At 36.4% G+C, this 16,682-nt stretch overlaps 1 protein-coding gene across 1 annotated transcript; it reads left to right on the forward strand.

Moving 5' to 3' along the window:
- The first annotated feature begins 34 nt into the window (after positions 1 to 34).
- Positions 35 to 16,104, forward strand: LOC113670323 (condensin-2 complex subunit H2). The gene is made up of 23 exons (XM_089183756.1): positions 35 to 877; positions 1,130 to 1,231; positions 1,463 to 1,518; positions 2,122 to 2,194; positions 2,539 to 2,616; positions 3,329 to 3,405; positions 4,804 to 4,843; positions 5,431 to 5,548; positions 5,622 to 5,702; positions 6,222 to 6,328; positions 7,844 to 7,912; positions 8,709 to 8,778; positions 9,036 to 9,155; positions 10,146 to 10,202; positions 10,317 to 10,387; positions 10,508 to 10,592; positions 11,114 to 11,230; positions 11,805 to 11,869; positions 12,378 to 12,482; positions 12,897 to 12,957; positions 13,876 to 13,916; positions 14,188 to 14,232; positions 15,226 to 16,104. The coding sequence occupies exons 1-23, from the start codon at positions 743 to 745 to the stop codon at positions 15,358 to 15,360; spliced, it is 1,908 nt and encodes a 635-aa protein (XP_089039882.1). The 5' UTR covers positions 35 to 742; the 3' UTR covers positions 15,361 to 16,104.
- The last annotated feature ends 578 nt before the right edge of the window (positions 16,105 to 16,682 follow it).

Raw genomic sequence — 16,682 nt, forward strand, 5'->3', positions numbered from 1 at the left:
ATGCAAACTAGTTATGACTTGTATTTTCCTTTTCCATCTCGGTATGATGTCTCCTTTCTGTGTCTTATCCCTTGTTACCTTAAATTTTCTTTCCTTTTTGAGTTTTTCTTTCTTACCCATCCACGCTTTCTAAAATGATTCTGATATCTCCATTAATTTGAGTCTTTTATTGTTTTCAATTTTCTCTTTCGTTGCCATACCGCCACGGTATGCTACATGTGTTAGGGGTTTTTCATAACTCTTGTCATAAGCGGTTGTCAATGTAAGGCGAAACCCAATCATGAGACGATGCTCCCAAGCAAACGCACGGTGGAAACCGGATGACCCCAGCGTGTTAGCTGATGCTCTGTAAGGAAAGCCTCTCTAAGAGGTTGGGACATATAACTCAGTAATTAATAGCAATGGGAAAGAGTGTGGACCAAAAAACTTTAATTTTGGGTCTTAAATACAAACGACATGAGAATCTGTAAACATGCTGGTGGCTTGTTATCCTCCCTAGGCGACCTCGCTCTTCTGTCTCATCTACGCTTCGTACAACAAGCCCCATTTGGTGGCATTCAGCCATGAAGTTTTATGTTCCCCGAGGTATAGACGTGAGTCTGCATACTGTGGAGCTTATCAGCGGTTGCACATCTGACGCATACTCGGAGCTTAGCAAAATGGCGGGAAATTTCTTTTTGTTCGTGAGCGCTTTGGAAGTCATGTTTTGGTTGAGTTTTGGCTGAATATCTTCGCGGTGATCATGCCTTCTCAAGAAGCAAGCAGTGATTCAAGCGACGTAACTAGCCGGTATAGTCATTTACTGCAGCCGATCCGTGATCTGACAAAGAATTGGGACGTAGATGTCGCTGCTCAACTGGAAGAATACTTGGCTGAGGTGAGCCAACGTTCTGAAATCAACTGTTAACTTTACGCTTATAAGTGAAATAAAATCGCCTTTGATTCCTTAATCTATCTTGGCAGGGAAAAATTCTACAATTTTGTGCAAAATATAGCGCCAAAGGTTACCATTGCGGCTCTTGTTCTCCAAAGTTGCATTACTAAATACGTTGTTTATTTATGAGCGCTTTTTATTAGTCCGGCACAGTAATGGTTGTACTTTCTCTGTACAAAACAACATTTGCTTTAGATCGAAAAGATCAAAATATCTTTTGATGAAGGGAAGACCACCATGAATTTTGCTGAAGCAGCGCTTCTTATCCAAGGATCAACTTGTATCTACAGCAAGAAGGTAAGTACATGTACCGTAACATAACCGCGTATCAAAGCAATCCTCTCCCTTGATTCCATGCCACTTTGACTTTTAACCTATGATCCATCCCGTGGGTCTATACTGATTTACATGACGGGTAAAAGGACCTCTTTTTCTAATGCCTCATATCCTAGTATTTTTAATATCCTAGTATTTTTAATATCCTAATATCTTTTAATATTTTTCTAAAGCCTCATATCTCTGTTGTAGGTGGAATATTTGTACTCACTGGTCTATCAAACGTTGGATCTAATAGCGAGTAAAAAGTAAGTCATTAGTTCTGATGATGAGATCAAGAGCCTATGTTTTCCCTTACCAGGGTGACACAGCTGTTAATAAAATGTTTATTTTCATACCTGTGACTATGACATATGCATAGCAGAAGACACTTTAATGTAGCCCCTTAATTGTGAAAGACCTAGTGATGGATGTTTGAAGAAGGGAGAAGGGAGTTTGGAGTTAGTTTTGGAGAGTTGAGAAAGAAAGTGAAGGATAGGCAGCAGTGGCCATGGCTTTATTTGCTCAAATGCATACAAAGGATGGACTGACTTGACTTATTTTTGTAATGTTTTTTGTTTGTTTGTTTGTTTTTTGTATGATAAGCAGATCACTTGTAAAATTGCAAACAGTCCTATTTAGTGTTTGTGTTGGCAAATGTTTTCGGTCATGTGTGGGCAGATTCACTGGCAGTGTGTCAACCAATAAATTGGTAACATGTAGGCAATGCCTCAAAAGTTTGTTGTCGTACATTTCTGTTATGTTTCAGTGATTTGTCAATTGACCTTTTGTCCAAGAATTGACTAGATCTCATAGATAATACCATTCCCCAACCTGACCTAATGCACCTGTATCCTTCTGTTGTCTCCCAGACGTCTACAACAAGCATCAACAGATGATTCAGTTGAACAAGGGAAGAAGAGTGCCAAGGGGCATACTAAAGAGGTACATGGTGTTCATTAAAGTTTTTCTCCCTTTCCCTTACTTAGCTAAATCTTAAAACTTGATCCGTTTTTAGAGAAAGACATTTTATTGTTTTGTCACAAGTGTGAGATAGAAAAAAATTCTGAGTTCCCATGACAAGTTGCACCTCAGACCTTCAGATTCTGCGCTGTGATGCTCTATCACTGGGCTCAAAGAGGCTCTATTGTGAGCAAAGCTCATAACAAAGTTCATATATGACACTCATCCTGTGTACTGCTAGGATCAGCAATGTCAACATCTTTTGCTATTTCTTTACCAAGCTCAAAACTTATCTTTCTTATTCTATGATTCTTATTTTGTTGCAGTATCGCTCTTGGGATGACATAAAAGTATCAAAGAATATTGATTTGAAGGAAGATGAAGATGACAATGTTGAAAGAAAGGTACTTACAAATGTCTCTTCAAGTATTACAAGATTGCAATATTTGTTCCAATTTTCACAAATACAGTAATATGTGCAGGGGGGTTTCAAAATGTTTTGAAGTAGGCATTAGACTCTGCAAACCATGTGACTGTGAAAAGTTCATAAAAGGCCAAAAGGTAATTGTTTTGACCACAGTAACCCGCAACATGTTATTGATTAGAGGGCAGAAGTCCAGTGGCCACTGGCTTGTTTGGAATCCCTGTATGTGAATTAAATCATATTTTGAACCATAGATGATCAGTAATGAACTTTTTGCAATTTGATTGTGTGGATTGATGAGTCCCTCATCTAAGTTCATAGTTTTTAATGTAATAAGTTTCATTTTGCCTGTGGATGAAAATCAAGTAAAGCAGTGATCCTCATAGGAAAACTGTAATTACAGAATAGAATTCTGAAAAAATTCAGTCTTTGAGAGGATTGAAACCCAGGCCGCCCAGATACTAATTGGGTGATTCTACCAATTAAGTTATGAGGCCACATGCTGGGAGCATGGGTACTATCAAGGGGCTTCCTCTTTCCTGTGGTGGCAAATTTTGTCCTAATTTTTTACAAGACAAATCAATTCTGAGTTTGTTATCTCTAAGTATCATAGTTGTGGGCCCTATCTGAATTACTACTGAAGAGCAGTATTTAGAGATCACCTGTTAATGATTAAACACTAATTTTTTTAGAGTTCACTGATTGTGCCTAGGATTCCGTTAGCCTTAATACCTCTCCCAGAGGAAGAAAGAGGAGATGTGCTTCTAAGGTACATGTTTAGTGGTTATATCCATTTTGAAATCACTGGTGAGCCTTAGAATCTGATTGGCTCGCATCAGTGCTATTTATTTACTACACTCAGTTCTGATTGGTTAAGATAAATGCAGTTTTCAGGTAATTTAGAGCAGAAGAGAGTTAACTCAGTGCAGGAGAGGGTTAATTTAGTGCAAAGAAAGTAACAAATCAGACATTCTGATTGGTCAATAATCAAAGAAACTCACAGACAGCTAATCAAATGTGAGCCTCGGATGTCCCAACAAAATTTGAAAATTTGTGAGCGAAACAATGGCCAGCATTTTAGGTAGGTTTTCTTTCACTACTGTGGCTGAAAAACAGCTCAAACAACAAAAACACTGTAAAAAGCACTGCTTTTTGGTTGTCAGTTTGGAAAAAGTGGTGTTTAAAGAAGGGAATTGCCATGGAAATCGAAAATTACAAACTGACCCAGCTTAACACACTGCTCAAGCGATCCAATGCGAAAATTAAAAAAACAAACATGGTTAAACCTCAGAAACAACAATTCCATTTCATCAAAAGTGATTCGGACACAGACTGAACAATTCCTTGAACTGTTTAGCTGGACTTTGAACTTTTTTGCACCTTAAAGATATGAAGATATCATTGCATATTATTGTTTTGATTGTACGCAGTTGTTTTGACCAAACACATGTTTGAATAAATTATTTTTGCACTTGATGTGTGCACTTTGCTTATGCTTAATTATGATAAGCTATCTCGTATTTTTTCATGTTTATTATTAACACGTAATCACATGATTTTTCTCATGCAATTTGGAATAAATAAGCACTTGTTAATTTTTTCAAAGACCACAAATTGCACTCACCCTATGGGCTCATACTATTTTGTTAGTCTTTAAAAAAATTTACTTGTGCTTATTTATTCCAAATTGCACTCAAAATCATGTGATTACCTATACAAATTGCACCATGTTTTGCTCTAAATTGCATCTTTTTCCAAATCAATGTGAAAGCTGTACTAAAACACAACAACCAATCAGATAAACAAACAATCAATTAGACAGATAATTTTAAAGTAAGCAATAGAATTACAGGAAAATGAAAAGCAAGTTTGTGCAACTTTTCATAAACCAGGTGCAAGAGTGGTTCAATAAAATACTTGTACAGATTAAAAGGTCCTGTAGTTGCATGCCTGAATTTTGCAATTTCAGTGGATGTTATAAAGTGATTATTTAACTTTGTGTCAAGCAATTTTGATCTGAAGTTATACTTGTGATTTCAATAAAACTTGTGCCATTATTAATCCTAGGAGGTGACTAAAATCTAATATTTGGTTAACATGAGAGTTTGTGTGCTTTGAACTGTGATGTATCAAAAGAAATTGACAATTTTTCTTTTCTTTTCTTTAGTCGCACTGGTGAAGCTATTGGAAGAAAGAATGATTTTAAGGTATAAAAAGCTTTAAATTTTCAAATTATTTCTATAAATTTTAATTTTTTAGACCATGATTATCATCAAAAGAAATTCTGAGAAATCCCTCGGATGGGCCACAGACTTTCCAGGGTCATGTTAAGAAAACCATAATCAACTAATATTGTGATTAAAACTGTACACTCTCACTTATTGAATTATTTTAATAAGTGATCAAAGCCACAGCCTTTGTGACTTATTAACCCTTTAACTCTTCAAAGTGATCAACATGTTACTTCTCCCTTCAATATCCATACATTATCCAGCAAACAGGTAATGAGGAATACTCAAACTTATCAGTTAGAAGTTGTTATCTTGATTCAGCACCAAATTCTTGTTACTACTAATTTACAAGGAAATGTGTAGCAGCTGGAGAGGAGAAGTAACAATCAGATCTTGGGAGTTAAAGGTTATTTAATGCTATTAACCAAAACTGCATTTATGATCTCAGCAGTTGAATTAACATGTATATTGATAAGTGCTTGAAGCCCCCAGCATGTGCAACTCACTAACCATTACCTTATTCAGCAGTGTAATTATAAGAATTTAAATCATTTTGTCGACAGATGAACACATGCATTGTCCATGGTCCAACTGGCACCCTGCTTTTAGACTGGACACACCTTTCACTAATAGATGACTCCTTCAGAGGACTGAAGCCTGCAACTCCATCAGTCATGTCAGGTTTGTGGGAAATAAATCAAGTTTACCTGCTAATTAATAGTAAACAAATGAACATCCATTTTTCTCTGTCCAGGTCTTGAACCTAGAACTCATGAACAGTCTGCCAACCATGGCCTGGATGTGGCTGAAAGTTATGAGGCTTTAGAACTTCCCGGTTAGTAAAGTTCCCTTTCTTCAAGTTTTTATCTGGCCAAGTCTCTTCAATTCATTCCTGAAATTTATTTTTTCATTATATCTTGGAATTTAAGCCAATCAAAAGTCAGTGAATGCAATTACAAAATTTGTGCTGTAAATGGTTTGAACGTGCTAAAATTTGTAGGTCATTATAGGAAGACAATATGTGTCAACATTTCCTCAAAGGGATTTTGCATTCACTACCCTCAAAACTTTCAGAGTTCTAGGCGAGCTAAGCTTATAGATTTTAACAAGGACTTACTTGATAGTAACTACTCTTACCAGTAGTTATATTCCATTTTGATATGTATTTCCATTAGATTATGATTCATCAAGTGCAACACCTTGTTCAGTGGTCCTGTGTACCAGCCAATACCATGAGAATTTATGAGCAAGGGACTGTCCATTCCCACAAATCATAATTCCTGTTACACAATTCAGTATGTTAAGAGTAGTTTACTTTCTAGGTTTGAAGAACTAGGTACTTCCTTTCTTTTAGACCCTGATGATAATTTTGATCCACCTGAACTGATGGATGATGATGCACTTGATGACTGTCACAATGCTCAAAAAAATTGCAATGAATTTGTTACAGAGGAGACAGAGGTGAAAAAATAAAAATTAGTTATCTCTTCAAGACAAGTTAAGCCTTTAATGTTATTGTACTATTTCATTACTCATCTAGTGTTGTATTAAGGTGTTGGCTTTGTCATGAGATTCCTAGAATTGCCCCATATCTGTAGCAATGTATCCTAATGTCTATAGTTTGTAATAACTGGGATAATTGCTGGTACTTCATCCAAACATGAAGTTGGTCCACTGGAGATCTCCCTTTAGCATTTTGTCAGTTCCCCTTGAAGTTTGCTAGTACCAATTTATACTCCTGAGTTGAGAGAGGCAATGTGAGGAGAGGTTGTCTTTTCTATGAACACAGATGATATTCCACTCTGTCAAATCTTATCCCACTTTCCCCAACATAAGTCAACTACAAGTACTGCTGCCTCACACAGGTTGTTCCCACCCTTTTTATGCATTTGGTAAGGTTCCTAGACACTCTAAAGGTAGTCAGTTATATCCTAGAGGTTTCAATAAATGCCGGTTGCCAGCATTCTACCACCTCTTGTAAAACTTTTTGCTGCTACAGGTAGTCAGCTATATCCCAGGGGTTTCAATAAATGCCGGTTGCCAGCATTTTACCACCTCCTGTAAGACTTAATGCTGCTATAGGTAGTCAGCTATATCAAAGGGGTTTCAATGAAAGCTGGTTACCAGCATTCTATACCACCTCCAGTAAAACGTTTTGCTGCTACAGGTAGTCAGCTATATCTCAGGAGTTTTTAGTAAAAGCTGGTTACCAGTATTCTACCACCTCCTGTAAGAATGTTTTGCTGCTATCTGGCATTTGTGTTTGAGTTTTGCTAGCAGCAGCCACTTATGGAAGAAGTTATTGAAACCTGTTATACCCCTATGGATTGACAAACGCTCTGCAAGAGTAAAATTGTCATGCCCAAAAAACACCACACATTGATTTGAATTTCTGAATCCAGAATCCAGAAATATAGCTCCAAACTCCCCAAGTTTCCTATTGGAAGGGGTGAATACATATATGTTATTTACCAGGTGGGAGGTTCATATGAGGAAAAAAAAACTGTGCCTGAGGTCTTGACTGTAGCCAAAAGGGCAAGGGTTGTACTCAAGACCACAGTTTTTTTCCCAGACAGACCAACTTAGACTGGTTAATAGATTATTTATTTACTGTTATTGTTTCCTCTGCTTTGCTGCAAATGACACAGAAAATATTTCATACCTTGGTCTGCATTGTGAAAAGCTGGACCAGTTATGGGTGCCCAATTAGCCAATCAGATTCAATGATGTAAGATTCTGGAGATGAGATGTTTCAGAAAAAAAAAAGATTCGCTATGCTTTTGAGACCTTTTTGCTCCAATCTTTTAAACAGCTTTTTGATTATGTCTGTTTGTAAATAGAAGTACATTAAGGAATTTTTGAAGCTGTTTTATGTATATTGTGCCAAGACTGTGGATTTTCAAGTTTTCTTTTTTTTTTTAAAGATATCTTGTAATGAGATAGGTTTGATTATAAATGTTTTGGCACAAATCATAGGATGATCAGGAAGAAAGAAGAGCATTGAGAGCAAGACCTGAAACAAAACAAGTTGTACAAGCACAGCCTGTGAGTTAAGTTTTTTCCGAGACCATTTTGTTTGATTCTCCCTCAACATAACTTAACAGTTTCTTTAAAGAAATGTAATAACCAAGTATTCAATTCTATTTAATTAATTTTCCCGAGAGTCTGTCATTCATTTGTGTTTAAAAATATTTTAAAATTTGGTTATAAATTAAACTCATTTATACTCCAAGTTGATATTTTTCTTTCATTTATGAACTGCTGTTTTTACAATGTTTTGATGTCATAAGGGGAAGTTGCTCATTGCTCACTCTTGGGACATAAAGGGTTAATGACTTAAATTTAACTAATGGCAATTAATTTCTATTTAGAATGGGCTGGTGACATGTGGCCGATGTTTCATTACTTTACTTTAGTTTGAAACCTTAACCTTAACCTTAATCTTAACCAATTGGTCTAGTTCTGACATGCAGTATTTCCTCATACAAGTTCCCTCCCACAAAAAAGCACCCTCCCCCAAGGCCAGAATATCAAAAAAGCATCCCACTCAAATATGTGCCCCTCTCCTCCATTTTTGTCACTAGAAGGGATACACAGAAAAACCTGTTTCTATTGCTACTTTATTTATAACTTTGACAGCTTCAACTGCAGCTGAATCAGTTCAGGAGAATAGTAAGCACCCTCTTGATTAAGCAGCCTCCTTCCAAAAAGCACACCCCCATTTAGCCAAAATTTTAGATAAGTGCTTATTCAAGGTAATACAGTACATCCTAACAAATTTGCTACTGGACTGGTTTATTTTTACCATTATCTTAATCATTCATTTTTGTCTAATTTACAGTTCAAAGATCCCTGGAAAATGTTGGATCCTCACGATCCGGGTACTGCACAAGAAAAACCATTTAAGAAAGGTCAGCTGTCACTCAGTCACAATTGCCAGGGAAGCTTGATAAAATGCTGGGGGGGGGGGGGGTGGGGGTGATAACCTGAGATGAACTATCATCTCATTCAGGGAGGAGTAGTAATATTCCAAGTCGTAGTATAATAGTTTTGTAGAAACCATCAGTGACAATATGATTAATGATTATTTTCTCGTAACCAACTCTCCTTGAAAATTGTGTATTCCATTCCTAAGGTTAAAACTACAGTGATTGAATTTATTCTGCAGGTAAACCCTTCAAGAAGCCTTCATCTTTGACATCACATCAGAAGAAAAAGAAAAGAAAGCGTAAAGAAGAAAATAAAGAACCTACACTTGTTCCTATCAATCAATTTATATCCCAAGCTTGTAAGTAAAATCGGCTGAAGATGAGACACCAGTATGACATTGTGCACTTTGTAGAACATACTCACCCTTAATGACAAAGTTTCCTCTATATATTGTACAAATTTTCAACAATAAACTTCCATTCTTCATTAATCCTTTACACCCCAACATTGTTATTGAAATTCTCCACACTTTTCTCGTCACATTTCTTCTGATACTGACAAGGAGAATTTGTTTGATACATTATGGAGTTGGTGATCGTTTCCTTTATTCTCATGACCATTACATTTGATTCAAGGTTGAGAAATAAGGAGAAATTAGAAGCCAGTCAGTTAAGGGTTAATTGAAAGCACCAATCACAGGTGTTGAGGGTAAAACAGTCTCAGCAAAGCATTATGCTAATTACTCTGTATGGCAATGCACAATCATTCAACCTTGTTGCCTCATGAATAACTCTTTACATCCTTATATCATTATTGATATTCTCCATACTGCTCCTTATACAGTTTCTATGATACTTCCAGGGAGAATTTGTTTCACAATCACAAGCTTTGTTAGTATACCACTATTTTCCTTATTCTCATGACCTCTGTGATTGATTCAGCAGTCATGCTGTAAGGAGAATTTGATCCCAGTCAATGAGTCTTAGGGGTTATAGGGTTGACAACAGTATACAAACAAAATATTACTATTTACAATTTCTTAACTCTTTAAACCCTAAGAGTGACCAGCATCTAATTTATCCCAACAATATCACCCCAGAATCACACATTAAGGTCATGAGAATAAAGGAAATGATCACCAACCAAAGAAGCTTTTGATTGGTAAACAAATTCTCCTTGTCAGCACCCTAGGAAATGTATAAAGAACAGTATGGAGAATATGCATACTGATGTTAAGGTGTAAAGGAAACGTGACCATATCACAAGAGAAACTGTTATTTCTTTGATTTTGTAGAACTTTAATACAATAAATCACCACAACTTTGTACATTTACTCTTTTCTTTGCAGTTTACTCACATGCATCAAAGATGTCCAAAAATAGTCTCAAAATTCCATCATTTCCAGGTATGCAGTAATGCTTGTTTGTTTACTGCTTGGAGTGAATCTTTCTCATGAAGCTGTTAATGGGTGAACCTTCAATGCAGCTGTATTTATTTTGCTACAAATTTAATTTTACAGAGTTTGAATACTTGTATTGGGCAGAATACAGAGAGAAACAAAAACTCCATGCCAAACTGAGGAAGGTTTTGGTAAGAAGTCTATGCTTTGTGCTTTTTACCAAAAGAAACTTTCAAGTTTGAAAATCCCTCAAAGAATATTTGTTATGATGTGTAGCAATATACCTCAGATAAAACCACATTTTAATTCAGTCCCAGGTTGCAAGCAAGGAGGAAATTGAGGAATTGAACTCAATTGTAGAAAATAAAGAAGAGAATGCAGATGGGCGAGTATATGGTAAGAGTCAATGGTAGTGTTGGCCTAACCTTTTTCTTCTCGTTGTCTTCAATAGCACTATGGCACTAGTGTTTCTTCAACCATTAGAAAGTACAAGACCTTGAGCATACCAGCCAGCCAGCAAGAGGTTTTGAAAGGGGGTACAGCACTCAATAATAGTGCCAAACCTCCCAGCAAACCTCTACCTACCTCATCTCAAAACTGCTGGCAGCAGAGAAACATGCCTCCTGCAGTACCAATAATGAGGACTTGTTTGCAGGCTAAACTTTCTTGCTAAGCCTCTGTTTGTCTTCCCTTAAACCCTTGAAATCACATAAGAGATTGGCATGTTATTTCTCCCTATAATATCCATACATCATCCAGCAAACAGGTGAAGACTCAAACCCATCAGGTAGAAGTTGTTATCTTGATCTAACACACACTATTTTACAAGAAAATGTGTAGCAGCTAGAGGGGAGAATCAACAATCTCATCTTGGGAGTTAAAGGGTTAAATTATTGGATTGTGTTTATTCCTCTCAGATGATGACAATGGAGTTGGATGTGATGATCCAGCTGATTTTGATGATGATGGTGATGATTTTGGAGGGGTAGATGAAGGGTTGGACCTTGAAAGTGCTGAAGTTCTGGAGCCAATGGGTAAAAATTAAGCTAAAATTTGTTCTTTTTATTACAGTATTTACAGAACAAGAAATGGAACAGAACAACATATTCAATTCTCTTATGTCTTCCGAATCCAAATAACTCCATAAATTCCCCACTCCCTCCTTTATGAAACAACTATATTTACCACAAGGTAAATTGGTATTATCAACTGGCCAATGGTAAAGAGTTTCAAAGCTGATGTTTCGTTTTTTAGCCCTTTGTCAGAGCTACCCTGTTATAATCTTCCACCACAGATTCTTTAGGAACTCACCCCCTTTATATATTTACCACACTTTTGTTGTACATGCAGCCTCAAATTCAATGCACAAAAAGTGACAGTCATAGTTAAAGCCTGAACTTAGCTTGGAACTAAATTTATCTTTACATGGGTAAACAATGAGACAAAATGTGCAGCCATTGTAGGAGTTGACTGGAAGAAAACCTAGATTTGACTAGACCTTGTCCGTTGTCTGGCCAGCCCTGGGTTCTCAAGTTGATAAGAGATGGAACAAGGGAGTGACCTTTAACCCACATGTTGGATTCAAAAGCTGTTCTGTTAATTTCACAGCACTGGAGGAACCTGCAGATGGTGTAGTTATTTCAAGCTATGAAGAAATGGTTAGAAAATATGTGGTGAGTGTTACTCTTTTTCCATTAGTTAAAGCTATCAAATAACTTAAAACTGATACAATTTTCAAACATTTATTGTCTCTAAACCTATATGCAGGACTTTGTGGTCACTGGCTTGTAAAAATCCCCATTTGGCAACCTGGAGTCATAAAATGGTTGTCAGATGAAAAGTTCAGTTGCCAGAGAAGAAAAATGTAATATTACTTGATTTCTAAACTGTTAATCAGACCACTTGTATTTAAAAAAAATAATTTTGGTTGTAAATTATTCATGAAAATTCATGCCAAATCTTGTACAATGAAGAAGGAGGAGGCAATATATATAGGAAAATGATAGAGTGGTAATGGTATTTCATTCAAATGTTAATCTCACTTGGTGATTCTTGTTGTCAAACTGAGACTCTGCAGCAAATTCACAAGCAAAAACTGTTCTTCAAACCATGGTGAAAAAAGTTGCAGTTGGAGCACTGATGTGCCTGTTTGCTAACCATTTACTTGATCCTGCTACACAGGACAGTTACCTTTTGGAGGCACGTCAACAGTATGCTCAAGAAACAGAGTTGAGTAGAAGAGTCAGAGAATGGGAAGAGAGAATTGTCCCTGTATTAACAGAAGAGGTGAATTATAAATTAAAAGCATTAAGAGATGTGTCACCTATAATCCAGATGCAACTTGATTTTCACTTCTGGTGCACAAGTGGACAGCCTTGCAAAGTAAAAGCACCAAGATGCATTATTTTTTTAATGCATTTTTTATATCAAATTCTCCCACCATTATCGATGGTAAATTTGTCATTAACTGTATCACTCCCACTGGTAATTAACATGTAAATTCTCTCTATAATATCCATCCATTTTCCAGCAAACTGGTAGTGCAAACACTCAAACTTATCAGGTAGAAGTTGTCAATCTCAATCAAACACCAAATTTCAGCAACTTATTTACAAGAAATGTGTTGCAGCTCTTGGGGATAATTAACCATCAAATCTTGGGAGTTGAAGGGTTAACTTACTGATCTTACTCCATTTGCAGGAAACACATCGGCCATTTGATATTCACAAGTATGGAGAAGAAATTATTGATTCATTTAAAGGTAACGAGTGTAGAGTATGGTAAAACAAACTCCAAATCAATGGCTTCTGTACTGCCGTTGTTTAAAGCTTTACTCTCTCACTCACTCCATCTTTGTTTTGAGAATTGTTATTGTGCAGTGACTTCTCTGCCAGAAGACATCTTGCTGTTTTTAAATGAGCCCACCTACCACTTGCATCATCTTTGCTTCAGAAAGTTGTTTTATCTTAGCTTTTAATTAACTTCCACAAGTGACCTAGACAGGATTTCTCCTTACAATACCAATACAATATCAAACAGAAAGATGATTAGAATAAAGAAAAATATCAATCAGGGAATTAATAATTGATCCAATGCCAAATTCTCAGAACTAACAGCATAAGAATTGTACATCAAAGAGTAAGGAGAATTACCAACAAGATGTGGGGAGTGAGAGGGTAAATGCAAACATTTGTCTTAGAACCACACAGTGGAAATGACATCAGAGAATTTCAAGGATAGCAGCAAAAGTATTTTAGGCCATAGTGACTTAACAGTTGAATCTTAAGACAGGATTATAACCCAGATTTAAAATTCAATGCTTCCAATTATGTGCATCTCTCTTCATTAATTACTGCAACAAGTTTCTTAAACTGTCTGCATCTTAGTTCTCCACCACACACACCCCTCCCTCTTCCCTTTCCATTTGGACTGAAGAATTTTTGGTAGCAGGGTCAACATTACTTCTCAACTAAATGATGCCCCTTCGGCACCAGACAAAACAATTAGCCAGCCAGCCGTCTTGGTTTTCAAGAATTTGGGTGCCAGACAGGTAGTAAAAGCAAACCCACAAATCTGACTAGATGGGTGGGGAGGTCCAGAACCCTTGCACCCCTCCCTGGATCTGCTACTGAAATACACAATTGTGAATTTACTTTGTGTTCTGAACATTTTTTCACAGGCAATAGTAATCAAGATTTTAGACAGCTAGCCCATGAAAAGGTAATATACATCCCAACTGCATCCAATATTTACATTCTTTCACAAGAATTCATGACTTTGTCACAGTTAATGAGTAGCCTAATTCTTACAAGAGATTTGGCTTAAATGTTTTGCTCAGAAAGCAACAGAAAGGTTTGTTTTTAAACCAATTTGTGACTGGAGTTGAGCTTATTATTGTATTCATTGGCAAGAAATCACACCAGAGTTGTATAAGAAGGGTTTAGTAATCCGTTTTTTGTGATCTTTTTGTTTTCTGTTTTTATTTGCACAGGAACCATTTGAAATATGTAGGTTTTTTCTAGCAACATTGCAGCTGGTGAGTTCTCACATCATCTTAGTTTTCAAAAGTTTTAAGTCTGAGAGTTGTTAATAATCCTTGTCCTAAATGTTTCTATCCTTTTATTCCAAAGATCAAGAAAAGTTTAAATATTTTAGAATAAAAATGGCAGAAAGAGAAGATATTCTCATATGGTTAGACTTTCTAGTCTTCTTGGATAAGAATGATAAAACTTAGGCCCTATCTCCTGCATCTTCTCCATACTGGTTAACAGGAGAAATTAAAAAACCCACACACTTTGTTGCAAAAAGTAGGGAACACAACTACTAGTGCTATTGATTATACAGGCCTCCATTTAAACCAGCTTTGAGCTGAACAGGACCAAATGCATCCATCTAAATGCAAAACTTAGGGGAGAAGGATCGCCAAAAAGGGAGCAACAAATCTTAATGAGGAATGGTTTGATGCTACTCTGGTTTAAAGATTTAATGAATGTAACTGAGAAGTTACAATTCAGAGACCCAATGTTTTGACACTCCTGTCTAGTGCCTTCATCAGGGGTGATCTAATTGCTGCATCAAGAGGTCTTTTTATATGCTTGCTAATTAGCTGCCTTTTTCTGACAAGGTGGAAATAGGAATCAGGTAGTACAAAAGACAGCGATAATTAGCAAGGCAGACTCTGATGTTCGCAAGCTGGTTGATCCTTGTAACAACAGTTTGACCATACTTTTCTCCCAAATAAGATATATTTAAAGTTCACAAGGCAATCAGGTGGACAATCAAACATGGTTTGATGCTACTCTGGTTTAAAGATTTAATGAACATAACCAAGAAGTTACAATCATAGACCTAATGTTTCCACACTCCTGCCTGGTGCCTTTATCAGTATGTTCAAATTATGGTTAAACTATGTCTGATTGTCCACCAGGTTGCCTTGTGAACTTTAATATATTAAATCTTAATGAGCTACACTAAGAAAAATCTTTCTTGTAGGGCAGAAGGTCAAACAAGTATTCTTGTTTCTTTACAGGCAAACAACTATAATGTAGAGATCAAAGCTGATGGAGTTGGAGAAAAAGCAGTTGACACCATGAGACTAAAACTTCTAAAAAGGACACCTGGAAATATGGCCATAGCAACTTTTGGGGGACATGCAGCTAAATGATACACATAGTTTTAAATTATTTCTTACTTTGTAACAACAGTTGAAGTTTAGAGGTGATTATAAAGTACCTGCATGGCTGTGAAATGCTGTTATCACCAATGACCATGAAAACTTGTGTTGCAGATCTGTCTTTTTTTGGAGTTTATGATTTTAAACATATTTAATACTGGTAAATTAGAAATTCATATGCAAAACTGTTGTTTTTAAAATTACCGCTTTACTTGTTAATTTTAATTTGTTTTAGAAGTTTTTAATGTTACATGAAAAAAGTTCGATCACCTCAATCATCTGTGCATGATAATACCTTGTGAACAAAGAGAGACAAGGAGACTTAAAACTGGCATCAAAAGGCCTTATCTTTGTGTTATCTAGACTATGAGCTGCCCCTCTTTTTCAGCAAAGTCCATTGTGAAAGTGAAACAAATCAGTGGAAAATAATTGATTTTAGCAAGCAGCGTGGATGTGCATGAAAAGTAGGCCTATCCCTACTTCTTGAGCATCCCACTCCCAGAGTTCTGTGCATTGTGCTAACATCAAAAGGGGGGAGGGCTGCTCATAGACTGTTCATTGATTTTGAGAAAAAATTTAAAACCGTCAGTCATCCTTTCATATTTCATAATGTATATACATGTCTATTGTCTCAGAATTTGATGAGCAAAATCCAGAGCGGCAAAAAGTTGTGTTATCTAGCACTCATACAAACCATCTGAACAAAACAATAGAATAAACTTAATATTTATATCAGTGGAATTGCTACTTTTGTCTCTCTCAGTCCTTCTACTTTGCAATAACTTGTTAAACCTATTACACCCTAACATTGGTATGCATATTCTCCACACTGTTTTCTATACATTTCCTGAGGTGCTGACAAAGAGAATTTGTTTAACAACAAGAGCTTCTTTAGCAGGTGATCATTTCATCTTGTTTATTCTCATAATTGTGATTCAGAGGTAATGTTGTGAGGAGAAATTAGGTGCTAGTCACTCCATAAGGAGTAAAAGGGTGAACATCAGTTGTTATATAAAGGGTAACTGAGATAATATAATTAGTAAAAAACCTGTTGAATGTTAGACAAAGTTAGTTTCTGAGAACCCATCTTGCATACTGCAAGGGTGGATTAGGTTGAAGGCCAATGGTTGGTTAACCAATTTCACATACTCTACATAACTTAGTAAGAGGCCAGTAATACTGATTCTAAATGGCTTGTAATCAAGGGTGATGACAAAAAAAGACCAGATGTTTCCCAGTGCATATGCAACTACTAAGGCAAGAGCAATATTTACTAGGACTTCCTGAAAGAGAGCCTAAGTCTAAAATTACCC

Source organism: Pocillopora damicornis, chromosome 10, assembly GCF_964200805.1.
Source record: "Pocillopora damicornis chromosome 10, jaPocDami1.2, whole genome shotgun sequence".
Classification (NCBI taxonomy): domain Eukaryota; kingdom Metazoa; phylum Cnidaria; class Anthozoa; order Scleractinia; family Pocilloporidae; genus Pocillopora; species Pocillopora damicornis.